The sequence below is a fragment of the Podarcis vaucheri genome, assembly GCF_965113315.1.
Source record: "Podarcis vaucheri genome assembly, chromosome: 12".
NCBI classification, from domain to species: Eukaryota; Metazoa; Chordata; class Lepidosauria; order Squamata; family Lacertidae; genus Podarcis; species Podarcis vaucheri.
This window is the reverse complement of record NC_138750.1, coordinates 9,787,189-9,805,473: the sequence shown is the minus strand read 5'-3', so window position 1 is coordinate 9,805,473 and position 18,285 is coordinate 9,787,189. Positions and strand designations below refer to the sequence as shown.

The 18,285-nt window shown below is 40.0% G+C and overlaps 1 protein-coding gene and 1 long non-coding RNA gene across 4 annotated transcripts in view; one reads left to right on the top strand and one right to left on the bottom strand.

The window, feature by feature from the left end:
- The window catches only part of BBS9 (Bardet-Biedl syndrome 9), a gene marked incomplete at its 3' end in the record, with an annotated part of 242,334 nt that overhangs the window by 47,630 nt on the left and 176,419 nt on the right, over window positions 1-18,285 (top strand). For all 3 annotated transcript variants that reach the window (XM_082192767.1, XM_082192765.1, XM_082192766.1), the window contains exons 13-18: window positions 293-389; window positions 3,100-3,204; window positions 8,275-8,415; window positions 9,024-9,119; window positions 14,594-14,766; window positions 16,004-16,156. In XM_082192767.1, coding sequence (XP_082048893.1) covers window positions 293-389; window positions 3,100-3,204; window positions 8,275-8,415; window positions 9,024-9,119; window positions 14,594-14,766; window positions 16,004-16,156 — 765 coding nt within the window. The remainder of the gene's footprint in view (window positions 1-292; window positions 390-3,099; window positions 3,205-8,274; window positions 8,416-9,023; window positions 9,120-14,593; window positions 14,767-16,003; window positions 16,157-18,285) is intronic.
- Window positions 1-18,285, bottom strand: part of LOC309515289 — a 235,309-nt gene that overhangs the window by 150,045 nt on the left and 66,979 nt on the right. The gene's annotated exons all lie outside the window — the stretch shown is intronic.

Genomic DNA, 18,285 nt, shown 5'->3' with positions numbered 1-18,285 from the left:
TATATGTTCACTACAATGGAATTAAAGGATGTTTAGTGAATATTTTTGTTTCAAAGATTTATGGCAGAGGGAGTGGGAATTTCCCAGTGGAGCATAATATTCCAATTGCATTCTATTCATTAAAAACTCATTTTCATGTACATAATTCTTTGGAAGATCTCCAACTGATGAAAATTACAAAATAATAGCACTTCAAAAGTTGTTACTAATTTACTGTTCCCTTTTCAGTTGCACTGTGTTCTAATTCACCTGGTATTTCCATAAATGCCTTTCTAATTTTTACTTCTAACAGATCACTGTGGAGGGCAAACAGCCGACACTTGCAAAATTATCAGTATGTGTTCAACCTCCTTTAGCTTTGACTCATGAAAAATTCACCTTGAAATTAGGTAAATGTTCCAGTTTTGATTTATAGTTATTTCTGTTTTTTGTCCATTGCCTATCAAACTACTGGTACTATATTAGTATTCATTAATACGGTACTCTTTTTCTGAGACAGATATGTTTAACTTTGAGTCTATATTCTTTCTTTCTCCCCCCCCCCTTAAAAATAGTTCCAAGTAACAACCTGTCGTGTAAATAGTGATAGGAAAGATGGAAGCTAATCACATCAGGTCCCATTATAATGTATAATATATCAGTAATGTAAATTCTTAGAAATGTTTCTAAGAGGATTCTAGGACAACACCAAGGCCCACCTGCCACTGGCTAATATATATTTAAAATAATAGAACAAGTAAATGGTCTAGAATGAAGCCTGCCCTGTTCTGTATTCTGTGTTTTCTGTATTACTTGATTTGAGCATCAGGCATTCTTAAATACTTGACTACATCTCACTTGTTGTTGTCCTAGTGCATCCTCAGAAACACCCTTCCCGCGAGGACAGTGGTCACTTCCCTACACCAGAGAGTCAGGCTTTGGGCTTGAGAGAGAGAATGAATGAAACTTTATTTGCGTCAGCAACAAAAAAAATTGCGATATACACAGAACAAAACAAAAAGCCGATTATATAAAACACAGTTTAGGGTCCTGAATCAGCAGTCAAATAGTGGACCTTATTCTAATTGCCCCAGCTAGAAACCTTGCAACCTTTGCTTTGGGCTTGTACAGTGGTGCCTCGCAAGACGAAATTAATTCGTTCTGCGATTTTTTCCCTCTTGCGAAGCATGGTGTCGGAAAAGTTTTGGAAAAGATTCAAAAATCACCAAAGTCTTCAAAAACCTCAAAAAAGGCTACCACACCTCGAAGTCGAGTCGCAACTGTATTAACGGTGTTAAGAAAAAGGAAACAAACTTGCAAGACGTTTCCGTCTTGCGAAGCAAGCCCATAGGGAAAATCGTCTTGTGAAGCAGCTCAAAAAACAAAAAAAACTTTTGTCTTGCGAGTTTTCCGTCTTGCGAGGCATTCGTCTTGCGAGGTACCACTGTATTTCCCAGTTCACAAGATTAATTGCTTTTGAAACTCGGTAAGACTTTCAAAAGCAGTTTATGATATGGCACTGGGTCTTAAACAGAGCAAAAAACTCATATTAGATATCCCTACACCCTTGAGTAACCTAAAGTATGTCTTTGGAATGAGGGTAATAGCGAGCAGCCCGAACACTAGTAGCAAAGAACTGGAAAGGGGAAAATGTTCCGACTATAATGGATTGGCAGAATAAATTACAAGAATATGTGGAAATGGCGCAATTGATCAACAGCCAAAGGGGCAGTTCAAGACAAGAATTTGCACAAGAATGGGATAAATATAAGAGATATATACAAAAATATACCAGTGGTTTTTCGTCTATGGCAGCATTTAATTGACCTTGGATAAAGAAATATATGAGAAATAAGAGCAACTGTCCAAATTGCTGTAAGAATGTATTAGAGAATATATAAAGAATAGATTAATAATCGTAGGTACATTCACTATTAGAATAAAATCATACAACGGGAATTGACAGGAAGTCCAAAGTCGTTATGATACTTTTTGTTAATAATAGCATAAAAAGTAGCATAAATACAGCTGAAGCTAAAGATTCATTATTATGTAAGAAAAGATAAGTATATGGTTTTTTTTCATTTTTGGTGTACATGATTGAAATTTCTGTTTACTTTAAGAGATGTACTATATGTAATGTATGACTATTAATAAAGCTTGTAACATGTTTAAAAGAAAAGAAATATGTAGGTCAATTCTGTGTAGATTGCTAGCAGAAGTTTGCAGTCCAAATATTGTCCTTTTGCTTGGAAACTTCCTACTTTGTACAGTGGTTTCAGAGTACTTTTAGGAAATGCTGCCAGGGTAGAAATGTCGCTCAGAAACTCCCTTTGGCTAGTGAGCTAATTTTCAAATAACACAGAAACTTCATGAAGTACCTCGGGGCATTCCAGCGATAACAACCAATTTGTTCATAGTTTCATGTATGTTTGATGTTAATTTCTTAGTGGCATCACAGGATTTTGTCATAGGTATTTTGCCTGTAGTACCAGAACTGAAAGTGTTGTGCAAAAGTGTTTTTAAATTGAGTTTCATTACTTAAGCAGATTGTACTGCCTTTCATGTGGTTTCACAAGGTGGTGTGCAAACAGGAAAAAGATGAAATGAGTCAGCTGTTAATAAAAATGACAACAATAAAAGTAATGACACAGCAGTGACCTGAGCAATTTTGCCAAAGAATCCTGCAAAACTGCAAGTCGTGTATTGATACCTGGCAAAAAGACTATGTTGTATAGTTCTAGATATATACTTTGAGGGACATAATTATAGATGATAAGCTTGGGATACTTGTAAATCCATAGATGTAATTGCATCAAATTGTCCAGGAGGCCAGAAAACTAATGTACTAGAATTAGATGGCTCAAGAGGCTGATTGCTAGGCTTCTATGGTGTTTCTGTGGGAATTAAGGAATTGATCGTTGAGTAAATTTTGTTTCCACACATTTAAGAATTTTAAATATGTATTGTTTATAGATGGATAGCACTGCATGTACTTTTTGGGGGAGGGTTAACAAATAGTGATCTATGATTCAATTACTATTTCCTTAGAAATGGTTTTGTAGAGTTACACGAAGTCTTCCCCCCAGTTGACCTTTTTGTCTTTATCTGTGTTTACAGAGTCATCTGTATCTAAAACAGTGGTACTCTCCGCCTTTCTAAAGGGGAATATCTCACCAGCAGATCTGGAAGGTACTGCTCTAGCTTCATATAACACAGCAACAGGTAAATATTATGAAAATTTGAATAAACGGGGAGGGGTGGCAGCGAGTGTTTAAGTTTTTAATTGTGATTGTTAAACTTGCATTTCAAAATACATTATTCTGTGTAACACCATTAATTTGTTTTAGTGTGTTTGTAGAAGCAACTGTTATTAGCTTCCACCTACAACTGAAGTATCAATTTTCTTCAAACATGAACTGGAAAAGACCACCTTTAAGGGTTAGAAGTTAATTACACCTTTAGCACTTTCGATGAAAGTGGAGCAATCCAGAAATATGTTTTATCAATATTGTTGTTCACTCCTGCACAGAACCAGAGGGTTAAACGGTTGTGAATTCTGGTTATTCCCTTACGCTGCACTGCATTTTGGCTGAGCAATAGCACTTAAGATGCTTTGGAAGCGAAGCATTCCTCAGACAACAATGAAGCCACTGTATTAAAATTATCTGCTTATTTCACAATGTTTATTTCAGCTGTACTCTGGGAGATGGTGCTGTAACACATGTTGTTACCCATAAAAGGAAGTTTTGCTAATCACATTCTGTGACTGATGTGAAAATTATCTGTTAGTTTAAGGGAGAATCACTCTGTTAAGTGCCAAGCTAAGGCACAAACTTAAAACACAAGGAAGTTGCACCTTGTTTATAATGATATATTTTTGCCATTTTAAGCAAAGCTGCATGGTGATACGAGATAATAAATTATAGCTGTGGCTTTTACATCACTTGTCTAACAACCAGAATAGGTGCAATTCATAATTAAAACATCATGCAAGTCGACATCCACTCACACAGAGGAGCTTTTCCTGTCTTCTTTTCCTTCCCTCTGCAGTCCCCTGTGTACCTCAAAAATCTGTTCCAGAGAATTGGCGGACCCTTTGGAGCAGATCTAGGGGGCATGAGGGGAGGGCTGGAGAGGAGAAATGTTGCACAAGCAGACTGATGTTATTGGCTATTAACATAAAAATTGCTGCAATCAACATTTTGAGAATCGGAAACTGAAAATAAGCTGTCTACTTCTGTAATAGACATTGCGTCTTAAAAATGACGTCAGATAATGAATAGTTTATGAAACTGATCATGGAGAGCACTATTATTTTTGTTGCCACACATCTCAGAAATAAGACCAGGTTTGTAAAATGTCTATCTCTGACCTTTAGCCACCAGACAAAATAGAGATAGTATAGTAGAGCAGAGGTTGGCAACCTAAGGCCCATGGGCCGGAAGGGGCCCATGAGGGTTGCTTATCCGGCCCATGAGCCACTCCCAAATTGCAGACTCTCTTCTGCAGCTCCGGAAATCGTGTCTGCACATGTCCGCGGCGCCAGAAAACACTTCTGTGCAAGCCTAGAAGCCAAAAAACGCTTCTGCGCAGGCTCGATTTTGGGCATCTGGGCATGCGCAGAAGCGATTTCCGGTGCCACGGACATGTGCAGACGCGATTGCCAGCGTTGCGCTGTGCCGGTCTGGCCCACGGAGGATCTCCGTGGGAGTGATCGGGCCCATGCCCAGTAATCCTTGCCAACCCCTGTAGTAGAGTATAGGCAGGCCCCCATTTATGTGCTTTCAACGTGTGCATTTTGCTGAACCTGGCAGTGACCAGAAACGTCATAAAGACATCACTGAAATGTCACTAAAAGGGTGGAGTGGGGGCAGGGGGAGCGTAACAGGATGTTTCCAGGCTTTTCCGGTGGGTTTCAATTATATGCAATTCTACTGGCTCACACAGTGCCTCGGAACGTAACCCTGACATACACAGGGGGCTGCCTGTAGCAAAAATGATTTGATCCCTATACAGTGGTGCCCCGCAAGACGAATGCCTCGCAAGATGGAAAACTCGCAAAACGAAAGAGTTTTCCGTTTTGGAGGTGCTTCGCAAAACGAATCTCCTATGGGACAATGTCTTGCGAGTTCCTGCTGATTTTTTCCCCTTCCCCCCCTTTTTCTAAGCCGCTAAGCCGCTTATCAGCTGATCTGATCAGCAGATAAACCGCTAAAAGCCGCTAATAGCACTAATAGCGCTAATCCACTAATCCTTCAATGGACTTGCTTCACAAGACGAAAAAAGAATCACAGAACGGATTCTTTTCGTCTTGCGAGGCACCACTGTACTGCGTTAGGTACCACCCCCCCATTTGCCAATCTCTAGTTAGGTAAAGGTAAAGGTACCCCTGCCCGAACGGGCCAGTCTTGACAGACTCTGGGGTTTGTGCGCCCATCTCACATCTATAGGCCGGGGGCCAGCACTGTCCGGAGACACTTCCGGGTCACGTGGCCAGCGTGACAACGCTGCATCTGGCGAGCCAGCGCAGCACACGGAACGCCGTTTACCTTCCCGCTGGTAAGCGGTACCTATTTATCTACTTGCACCCGGGGGTGCTTTCGAACTGCTAGGTTGGCAGGCGCTGGGACCGAGCAGCGGGAGCGCGCCCCGCCGCGGGGATTCGAACCGCCGACCTTTCGATCGGCAAGCCCTAGGCGCTGAGGCTTTTACCCACAGCGCCACCCGTGTCCCTTAATCTCTAGTTAGACACCTAGAATACCTAATTGTTCACAAGCTATAGAGGGCAATCACATGGTGACCTTTCTGGGTCGCAGGCATGCCATTGGTAGTACAGACAGAATCATTAATAAACCAAGATAAATTAAGATATCTCACCAACATGCCATAAAACATTCCCCCCCCCTTTCAGGTAGCCCTTTAACTAACGCTGCTGGATATTTCAGTGGGACCTGCCCTGTTGTGTTTGGTTCTTAACTTATCTTCCTCCTGGCATGGGTACTCCATAGTCCTCTTCCTTGCTCTTTGCTTTCCTTCATCATATTCTCAGCTTTCTGTTCAACATCTTATGTTACATTTTACTTAGAGGTGGTGGAGGAGCAACGTAGCCTACATCTTACTTAAGGAAACTAGGCTTCTCTTTCATTCTCAGTTATTAGATTTTTGTTGAATTTCTGTTATTAGTTGTATTTTGCTCTTTTCTTTCTCTCTTGCTTTCACTGATGTTATGGTAGATCTCAACCCAGAGGGTAAGTGAATGATAGGCTGAATCAAAATCAAAATTAGTGATAGTTGTTATTTTAAAGTAAAAATGTATATATGTGAGCTGCTGGTTGGCCCTTTAGAAGTGACTTCAAAAATACTTTGATGATACTCTGTTCCACTACAGATGCCAATTAGCTTAGCAACACTAAGATGGCTCTGTCACCAAATACCATTGTTGCAACTTTAAAAAGGGGAAACTGCTTGTTTCTTGTACATTCAAATTTCAATTGAATTTTCTGATTCCCCCCCCCTCTTCATTTCATGACATTTGACCCCACTGTTTGTATATGCCTGTGAACTGCTGCTGAAATAAGGTGCTACTGGAATCCTTATTGTGTTTGCTGGCATGAGTAACCAAATGTTAAGTCTATTTTGATGTTAATTTCCTTTAGGGATATTGTAGCCATTTAATTATTCATACGCAAATATAATAAAATCCAGGTTAGCCTGTACAGTGGTGCCTCGCAAGACGAACGCCTCGCAAAACGAAAAACTCGCAAGACGAAAGAGTTTTCCGTTTTTGAGTCGTTCCACAAGAGGAATTTCCCTATGGGCTTGCTTCGCAAGAAGAAAGCCCATAGGGAAATCTCCGGGGACCTCTTTTAAAATGCTGGCGGTCGGGAGCAAAGACTTTCACCCACCGCCGGCCTTCAGAAGAGGTCCTGGACCTCTTCTGAAGGCCGGCGGGGGGCAAAAGTCTTTGCTCCCCCCCGCCGGCCTTCCCGGGACAGCGGAGACTTCTCCGCTGTCCCGGGCGATCTTAAAATGCTGGCGGGCGGCAGCAAAGCCTTCGCTGCCGACCCCCAGCATTTTAAAATCGCCCCGGGACAGTGGAGGCTTCACTGCCGCCCGCCAGCATTTTAAAATCGCCCCGGGACAGCGGAGGCTTCGCTGCTGCCCGCCAGCATTTTAAAATCGCCCCGGGACAGCGGGGGCTTTTAAAATGCTGGCGGTCGTCAGCAAAGTGCTCCTGTCCCCGGAGCTTGCGGGGCGGGAAGTGGGGAGAAAGGCTTTCCTCCCACCGCCAGCCTTCAGAACAGCCTTCTGAAGGCTGGTGGTGGGAAGAAAAGCCCTTGTCCCCCCCCCCAGCCTTCAGAAGAGTCTGAAGACCTGGTCTGAAGGCGGTTTCCATAGGAACGCATTGATTGATTTTCAATGCTTTCCTATGGGAAACGGTGCTTCGCAAGACGAAAAACTCGCAAGAAGAAAAAACTTGTGGAACGAATTAATTTCGTCTTGCGAGGCACCACTGTAATTGTCAATTAGAAGTGTGATAACTTGTGGACTTTCATTGCTTGGGTCAGTGCAAATGTAGCGTTGGATCAAGGGATCAAAATGTATCACTTTATTTTCAATTATATAATTGAATGGTTGTCATTCGCAGGAAGGAATATGACCCCACTGCCTTGGTGACCCATGTTCTAGGGGGAAAACAGATTTTATTCCTCTCTGAATGGTGTGGACCATTGCAGTCCATTTACTGACTTGCTTGCTTGCTTGTACGTGTGTGTGCGTGCTTGTATTTTTACATAGTTCTGGTACAGTTATACAACTAATGAAATTCCAGTTAAAATGATTAACTGGTTATTGATCATTACATATTTTACTTTTTATTGATATTTTACAATCTGCATGAATGATTTTGTTTTTATATCTGACTGCTGATGAAAGTTAACAAACCAAAATAAGAGTTATTTGAGAAAAATTACTGAACTCCTGTTGAAAGTTATTCAGATGCTTAGCATAATGCCAGGAAATTGCTGTGTATTTTGAGGTCAGAAGATTAATATTTAAGAAAATATCTCTTGCAATCTTGCTTCCTTTTTAAAGACAGAGGTTGTTTTAATATTTGGGGTTTTTGTTATTGCATTTTTTTCTTGTTGCAGATTTTCATTTATATGATATGTTTATATGATATGTATGATCCTGCAGATCTTTTATTTTCAGTAGTTGCCCTAAACAAAGCCTTGTACCTAATCTCAGTATATTTAGACTTAACAATTACAAGACACACATGATTTGTTTCAGGTGCACCAAGAGTTTCCCAGTGCAAATTTCGATTACCATTGCGGTTAGTTTGCTCTCCAGCTCATCCTTCAAAGACAGCAAGCCAGAAGTTAACTATTGATACCAACAAGCCTCCAGTCAGCCTTGTTATCCTTTTCCCAGGTAGAACTTCAGTTAAGGATGCACCTCTGACATGATTGATTTACCTAGAATGCTTGAGTAATGAGCCATTTATTATCTAAAAGCTTAAATGAAAGAAACATTGGTTTCTCAATGTAGTTTGTACATTTAGAATTTTATCAAAACCCACTTAAGTTTTGCTAGCTTTATTATTGTTTTACCACATGGAAGGTTTTTATGTGAAATTCTTATCACACGGTACCCAAATGAATTATATTGATATATTTTGCTTCTAATATATGCACCATTTAAATAACTAAATGCTGGTCAATTTGGTTTGCTGTGGATATGATGGGAATCCATACATGGGAATCCAATCCATTGTATAGAGTTTATGGTCTGGGTTAGATGCAATTTATATAACAATGGATAGTTGTAAAACCAGCATGAATGTTTGTATCTGATAGATAAAGGGACTTTGTGGTCCAGTGACATAATGTATAAGAAACAATGCATTGGCACATTCTCACCCAAAATTATTTGCAATATGAAGTCTATTGTAAACTTGAAATCTAAGTAGATTTATGGGTGCAGTGTTAACGGCATGGACAAATTGTGTAAATTACACATTTCATTTCATTTTATTTCAGACTTTGCTGATCAGGCTGATGAAGACCAGCTAAATGCTTTAGGATTTCAGTTATTAGGTGGCTCCCGAGTCACATTACTTGCTTCAAAAACATCGCGTAAGTATCTTGTTGAACTGAAGTTAATGGATGAGATCTTCACATGATAGAGTTTGTGCAATATTTTTGTCCACAGTGTGACAGGGGTGGGTGTCAACAGTAAATCACATGGAATAAGCGAAGTTAACTCTTTGTTAGAAGATAAAAGGTCTGCTCACAAGTGCCAGGCCTGATGAGCATTGCAACTCTTGTCCCTATGAGGCAGTTGTGGAGTCTAAAGGTCCCCAGCTTCCCACAGTTGCATAGGTCTCCCCATTCCCCCTGGTCTTCCTCAAGCAATTGGGTGCCACAGGCATACTTGTCTTTGCTCCTCCCTCTTCATACATCTTTTGGTTCTGGAGGACCAGGAGGAGGGGAGCTTGTCGCAGCATTAGGGAGAGACATCCTGTCTTCTTCACCAGCCTGACTCATCTCTGCCTTTTGGCCTCCCTCCTCTTTTGCTTCTGATTCTGATTCAGGACTTCTTTCTGCCACAGATGGTCCCTGTTCACTAAATCCTGTTCAGCTTTTCAGTTATTGACTTCTGAGGATGTTGGCAAGAAGCTTGGTTCAGCTTGTGTGCTAGGCTTGTATGCTAGGCTTTTGTCCTTCATGGCTTGTTAAATCTAGTAGGGAAGCAATATCAGGCTGGGTCCACGAGCTTGTAATTGTGTCATTGAGAAGTTGGTTACAGCTTTTTTAAAAAAGAAGCCATAATTCAACAATCCTGAAGAAGCATTATTATTAATCAGTGGGATTTGGCCACTGTTTCATGACTGAATTCCAACTATTTGGTTCCTCCTTCTCTTTCCCTTCTCTCATTTCTGCCTTTTGTTGTTGTTGTTGTTGTTGAATTTATATGCCACTTTCCCCCCATTTGGTGGGCCTCAAAGCAGTCGACAGAAAATAAAAAAGCAAAACTAAAACAAAACATACAAATTAACAAGTCATTACCGGTACCGCGACAGGGTGAGCTCCCGTTGCTCGGTCCCAGCTCCTGCCAACCTAGCAGTTCAAAAGCACATAAAAGTGCAAGTAGATAAATAGGTACCGCTCTGGGAGGAAGGTAAACGGCGTTTTCATGCGCTGCTCTGGTTCGCCAGAAGTGGCTTAGTCATGCTGGCCACATGACCCGGAAGCTGTACGCCGGCTCCCTCGGCCAAGAAAACGAGATGAGCGCTGCAACCCCAGAGTCGGTCATGACTGGACCTAATGGTCAGGGGTTCCTTTACCTTTACCTTACCGGTAATAAAATTGTAGAACATCCATAATAAAACAAGAACCAGAAACCTTACTTGATTGTCTGTTTCAAAATATGAAAAGTATGCTTTTGAAAGACAATACATTTAAAATCATTGTGGTGTACTGTTAACTAGTAATTGAAACTAGGGTTTGAAGTTTGTTTTAAATCTGTGGTCTATGTAAACCAGTTTAAAGTGTGCAGATTGAGTCCTCAGGAGCAGCTGGCGCCGTGGGATGGTGCCATGTTGCTGCCGTCCTGACAGTGGCCTCTTTGCTACTTACTGGGATGGTGTCCGGACTGTGTGGGTGCACCAGTGGAACCAATCCAGTAGTCCTGAGCCTCGGGCCTTTCAGCTCGTTGTTTAGATTCTAGAATGCTGTGAAGAATTATCTAAGTTTGGTGGCATGAGCTTTCCTCTATTCACACGGATGTCAAGAATTCTTAAGCTGTAAAAGACCTTAATATCTTTCACCATAAATCCTGTGATGGGAAACATCTGGACAAGTAGTTATTCAGTGACTCTCATGGTATCAATTAGTTTACTTTTTGCAGGCTTCATTTTTGTTTGTGTTTGGTTGTGTGAACATTCTTTGAGTGTTGTATGATAATTTTTAATATTTGTTTGACAGTAAAAAAATTTAAACAGTTGAAGTAACTGGAACATTCCATAACAAAGATCTGAGAAGACTTGTAATTTTTTTTGTAAATAGTTTTACGTGTAAGCTAAAATTAGAATTGGTTATTTGGATTCTTGTTTTACAGAATTGGTAGCTTAAATGATATACATGTGCAAACAAGATCTCAGCTGATGGGAATAAGTGTTCACTTATTAATGAAAGGAAAAGAAGCTTTAAGTATTCCACCAGAGGCATTGGCTAGCTGAAGTGTATTGTAACCTTTTAGCTTGAACAGGGAGCTTTATCTTCCCATCTTTTCTCCCACTAATAATTTTCTTTTCCATTTGGGTTTGTTTATTTATAGACCTGGCTTGATGCTTGCTATCTCAGTATAAGCTTTCCCACAGTACAGATGCTTGAAGCATACCCTAGTGTTTGATGCAATAGTGTCTAGAAACTGCTGCACCATAAAACCTTTAATCTTACCCGTGTACCCATGCTTCTACTTTACTCTTTTACCAGCTGGGATTCTGTAAAGATTACTGTTGGGAGAATAATTTACATTTGACACTGTTCATAGTATTGTAGAATTGGAAGGTACTTTAAGGTTGATCTAGTCCAACTCCCAAACCAGAAAACAAGTCTCATATTGAATGTAAATTTCCATGAGCAGATGGATAAAACTCAGTTATAAATTACAACTGTCTCAGAAATAATTATATCCCATGCCCATTAGGGCTTTTATGTGGCTTTTGGGTGAGAGATTGATTCCTACGCTCACAAGTTGCTTAACCGTGTCAGAGATCCCAGGAGCTGACAACTTTTTGGTTTCTTGACACAAATAACTGTTTACTAAAATTCTTGAAAAACATGCCCCTTCATCCAACTTTCAATAAGTATTTCATTGCTGAGAAGGGTGATTTATGGGTGCTTGTGGCATTCATAATATCCCATAGGTTCTTAAAAACAATTAGCTGCGCTCAGTATTAAGCATGGTTTGGGCTTACGCAAACATGACTTAGAATGCTTGAACAGCTATTGTGCATCTGTCCTTCTGTATAAAATTTAATATTTAATATTTTGAGGGAAAAGCTGCTTTCCTCAAACATACCTGTTTTCATAATCTTAGAATGTAGGCATGTAAGTAACAGTTACTCTTTTGCTGTTTTCAGCAGAATTGTGCAACTAAAGAACTCTATTTCATTTATATGCTATAGATTTTTTCAGAGTTTTCTTTCTCTTTGTAATAGATCAAATAAGCCATTAGTTTTATCCTACCATTACACTTCAGTGGAGTTGTCTGCTGTATTTTCCTGCTGGTCAATACAATTTTAAAACCGCTGATGACCTCTTTTTTTTGCCTAAATTTGACTCAGGGACTAATTTTAGATGAGGGAAGTTTTGTTCAAAATGTCTGGTCATTATTCCTAGATATATTTCTAGCATAATGAAAATAAGATGGTATGTTATCATTAACAAATGGTTTTCGGCTTTTAAAAGGACATGCTTTTATATGAAACCTGCCTATTTTCCTTGTATACTGTAAATATAATTTGTCATTGTCCCGTCTATGAAATGCATTTTCTGGGAACTGTGCCAGTAGAAATGTTATACAATCTTGGATTGCTAATCTTATGAATTGCTTAATAAGTAAAGTTATAAGCCTCACCTTTTTTAAAAATAAAAAACTTGGCCAAACTTCTAAAAAGTAGAACATTTTAAGGTTTTTTTTTAATATCCCCTCCTCATTTCCACCCTTCCTCTTATTTTTCCTCACAACTGTTCTCTTACATATTTTGAAAAGATTACTATAAACATAGCATTTTCAGAATTAGCTTGAAACTACAGTACTATTGCTGTATACCTGGCCATTTAATTGGCCCATTTTTATTAAGGGATGATATGCGTGAAGCATCAACCACAAAACTTTTAATTTGCTTGATATAAGATGCAGAATCCCACTCCTTGGTAGCTATGATGTTTTGCTCTTTAAGATGGATATGCACTTCAGAGTCCTTTATTAAGATTCCTTGTAGTCAAATGAGATTACAATTTTACCTGGTCATAGAAAATTGCAGGGCATACTATTTTGATAGCTGAGATATGGAAAGACCTAATAAATGTTAGGTTTTAAAATCCTACCCAGAAATCTTCTTTGAGATCATCTTATGATTCTGAATGTGAGAATGCTCAATCCATTTCAGATAAATCATGCTTGTTTCAGAGGTTTGGGTCCTTTTAGCTAAATGGAAAAAGAGAGCTGCCATTTTCCAATATGGTAGCATTTTTCCAGGCTGAATTTTTGAAGCGAATTTTCCATATTGTATCCTAGCTCTCAACTGAGCATACCCTGAATTGTTCAGTTTTTAATTTCAAATGTCCTGGATGTAAAATTTTGCTACTTGTTCTGAACTATTGACGTGTTAGGGTCAATGCAAACAGGTCTCCTATCTTTTAACTATGATTGAGTTTGGGAGAAACCCTTGGACCCACATGGCCCTTCCTCCTGACTCTTCAAATTTATTGAACCATGAACCATTGGTTAGCATTAACAAGAACCATTTTAAGTTGGAAATCAGAGCTTGAAATCCATGTGAACTAACAACTTCTAAAGAAGTGTTTTTGTTACATAATAAATAAACGAATTAATTAAATTTCTATACCACCCTACATCCGAAGATCACAGAGCGGTTTACAGTATAAAAATACAACAATGCACTCCATAATAACAAACAAAAACAATACCCCCTAGCTTAAAAGGCCCCCTTTTTTTAATTAGCCAAAGGACTGGGAGGAGAGGAATGTTTTTGCATGGCGCCTATATCACAGAGAATCTTATGGCACCTTAAAATTAGGAATTCTTATTGCAATAGGCTTTTGTAGGCTAGTGTTCACTTCATCACATGCATTAACTATTGCCCTCTGTTGACAGATGTGTGTGTATGTGTGAAGTCACCCCTGAACGAAAATGATGGAATGGATTTGATGGGGAAGTACCCCTGGTTCGTGAAAAAACCCAATGCTTGTTTACCTGATTCCTGAAAGCAGGAAATATTAAAAGAGGTTTCATTCTCTAGCTTGCTACTGGAGAATGCCCCCAGAATTTGGAGCAAGGAAGGAAGGCAGAATTGCAGCAGGCATCTCAGTGTAATTGACATCAGGGAATTCCATAAAGCATGTTTGTAATTGTGATAATTGTGACACAGAATTCCCACCATATTGCTGAAAAAGTGTTTAAATACGGTATTTAAATTGATGCTATTGGTGGAAGAGATGGGGAAAGGGGAACTATTAAACATGCAAAGTTATGAACACAGAAATTTTTTTCACAGGTGGAATCCAGAAATACTATATTCATTAAAATAATAATAATAATAATAATAATAATAATAATAATAATAATAGCAACAACGTAAGTAGAACTGTTATCAAGTATGGCTGTATGTACATGTGCACCTCACCTTTATGCTCTGCTCCTATATTCTTCAGTTTATATATATATATTTATTCTTGTTTGTCTTTTTCTGTCTTGTGTATAACTAAATTCATTTTTTTTTAAAAAAAGTGGCCCTACTTAGTAACTGATAGTGAATCAGCTACTAATTTTTATTTTGTTTTTCATTTTCATTTTCAAGAGCGCTACAGAATTCAAAGTGAGCAGTTAGAAGACCTTTGGCTAATTGTGAAAGAACTCACTGTGCGTCTTGAAGAACATTTTAGGAAACAAAACTGCAAAGACTTTGCATGTACTTTTTCTGGCCCAATCCCCTTACAAGAATATTTTGAAGTAATCGATCATCATTTTGAGGTATGCATATTAATATTTGTGATTTTGTAATGAAATTTGGCTGGGGACTTTTTCAGTTGTTACTTTGAGCTGTTGCAATTGTTTAAACTTAAAGAAGTGCTTTTTACACAGGCTGCATTTTTATAAACCAGTGCATTTATAGGGGCTGCAGTCATGGTGTGTAGGCTCATGGTGACCCATCTTCAAGCCCTTAATGGCTTTGTATATGTTTTTATAAAGTGGAATGGAGATTATGTCAGGGCTGTTTGGGCTGTGAAAGTCAGCATCTCATTTCTAATAATCTTTGCCAAACCAATAGTACCCCCCTGCCCGTACGGGCCAGTCTTGTCAGACTCTAGGGTTGTGCGCTCATCTCACTCTATAGGCCGGGAGCCAGTGCTGTCCACAGACACTTCCGGGTCACGTGGCCAGCGTGACAAGCTGCATCTGGCGAGCCAGCGCAGCACACGGAACGCCGATTACCTTCCCGCTGGTAAGCGGTCCCTATTTATCTACTTGCACCCGGGGGTGCTTTCGAACTGCTAGGTTGGCAGGCGCTGGGACCGAACGACGGGAGCGCACCCCGCTGCGGGGATTCGAACCGCCGACCATGCGATCGGCAAGTCCTAGGCGTGAAGTTTTACCCACAGCGCCACCCGCGTCCCTTAAACCAATAGTATATTAACATATTCTTCAAAACTCTTAGGCACACTTGGCACAGTCATTATAGACAGGAATGTGAGTTGTTTTGATATTGGATTTACATTTGATATATATTAAAAATTGCCCTCCCCTAAAAATAAAAATCTATTCCTAAAACAGTGCTTTAAACATTTTAAAATACTGTGCCTGATTTCTGCCGCAGCTAGTAAAATATCATTGAGCATATGTGCTGCAGGTCCAGTGTACTGAAATAATTCATAACCTGCCGATGACGAGATAATTTCACCTCTGTCATGAAAACCCATGGTAAGATTATCATGCATTACAGCAGATTGCCTTCACTGTCAACAATTATTTTCAATTTTGGTAATACCTGGCATTATTCTAGCCTGTTAGTTGATCTGATGATGAGTGTGAAATTACCGATCTTCAGACTGACTACCTTACCATAGAAAAGCACTTTACGAATCACTACAGTAAAACTTCCAGAAATGCGGTTGTTCTCCACCTGTTTGTTATAAATGTGTCATGTGAAAATATTATTGCATTTTGGAATATTTTTAACTTTTTCCTTCAAAAACCTGCTTAATTGTAGCTGCGCTTGAATGCTGTTAAATATGAGCAGCTATTATCTGAAAGAGCCATACAGTTTAGAGCTATTGAACGACGACTGCTGACTCGGTTTAAAGATAAAACCCAAGCTCCTCTGCAACATCTGGACACCTTGTTAGAGGGAACTTACAGACAGGTCAGTATAGTTGGGTTATGAGCCTGACTCTTTAATGTCTCCCCCCACACTAAACACATAGTTTTAAAATACATAAGCGATACCTTCCTGGTTACATTTACCAGCTGAGAGACCATGGAACAGTAATTTGTTTAACCTAATATTCCCTGCAACTTTCTAGATGATCTGCAGCGGTTTTTATTTGATCTTCAGATACTGAATTGCTACTCTGAGCTCTCGCAAACTTTGACAGTGCATCATTCTTTCCGAGCTGAAATAGTTATGTGAAAATATTTTATAGTTCAGAGCTCATGTAAACATTTATGGTATACTGTAAACTGATGGAATGGTTTAACTGATGTAACATCCACAACAAAATAATCTTGAGACGAACAGTCTCCTTTTGCAAATGTATTTACATCCTGGGTCTTTCAAAGGCAATAGCTGAAGTAATTGAAAGCAAATCAACTGATATACTGTTGCAAGATGGAATACAGTTTGAGTTTCTGCCTCAGTAAAGAACATAAGAGTGTTACCGTATCAGACTATAGTTTAATCTCATTTCCGGTGGAGGGCAGCTAGGAACTTTTGGGAAATCCAGAAGCAGGGCATGAAAGCATTAGACCTTTTCTGTTGTTACTCCCCAGCAACTGTTACTCATTGGCATTCTGCCTATGAACCTGGAATGCATATAACAAATCATGACCAATAAGTATTGATAGACTCCTTCTCTATGAACTTGTCTATTGCACTTTTAAAGCCAACTAAACTGGTAGCTATCACCATTTGTGTGGTAGCAAAGACTCCCCTCCCTGAAAGAGAGGGGAGGGGTTGTGGTCGGGGCCCGAGCTCCGGCTAGCAGGGGGCGTGGCCCCCTGCCGCCCGCTCATCTGGCTGGCGCTCACGCCCCCTCAGTGGCCATCCAACCAGGAGCCACGGAGGGGGCGTGTTCAGCAGCATTTTGCTGCAGCGCCAGCCTTCCCCGGCCTCATTCTTCCTTCGCCCATCGCGAGTCACCCACCCTCCACTCCCTTTTAGTTAGGGCTTAGGTTTTTGGCCTTGCTATGGACCTTAGGTTGGTCGCCCTGGTTGTCTGGGGGGCCTGGTAGGAGTTTTTCCATTTGGCACTAGGCTTTTTGGTTTTTTCGCCTACCTCGTAGCAATCGTCACAACTTTTGTGGTATTGGTGGGTAGGTTAGGCATTGGAATAATGTGTTGCGGTGTGTGGAAGTGCTAGGTGTGTCCATCGCCTATGCCTTCAATTTCTAGGGGTATTCCGTTAAAGGAATCTGGGGGTCGTGTATTCCGTCCGATGCCTGCTTGGCGGGAGGCCTTGGCACAACCCTCGGTGACAGCAGGGGTGAGCCTATAGTTGGATTAGCATCAACAGGCTCCACCTACTGGTGAATAACCCACTTGTTTTGATCCAATGCCTAAGCCAATACCTTTTCAATTGCTGTAACCAATAAAGTTGTGGCCTTTTTTAGCCCATTAACCTTATATCCCGTGTCCTCGTGTCTTTATTTCACTTCACCTGGGTCGGGTCCTCGAACCACAAACTCATGTTTAAAAAAAGTTATTTATTTATTAGAAGGTTTATAAGCTGCTTAATCAGGAGCTTTCTAAGCAATGCACAAATAAAATTGTAAGTAAAACACAGCTAAAATCTACAAAACAATTTTAAAAAACAAACATACAAATAGTCATCACAATTAAAACATAAATCAGCCAAACTTTAAAAACAAATATAAATAACTAAGTTACATGAATGTGTAACCTGAAGCGTATGTAACCTGAAGTGTATGTACACGAGGTACCACTGTATCTCCTTACTCCACACCATACATAATTGTATAGACCTCTGCAATGTCATCCTCGTTCCATTTTTCTAAAATAAAATCCCCCCAAATAGTATTTCCTTGAATTAGAGTTCCTCCAGTCCCGTGATAACATAAATTGCTCCTTCCATTCAGCATGCAACACAGAACTGCAGGGAGCTTCCCAGGGACGAATAGGTCACTCTGTTCTTCCATGGATAGCTCACTTTACTTCCATGTTTTGGTATATGAAAGGAGCTCCCTTTGTCACAGCACAGGAACGTTTTGAGCTGTTCATGGAATACGAGAGTGATCTCTTCCTTCATGTGCAGC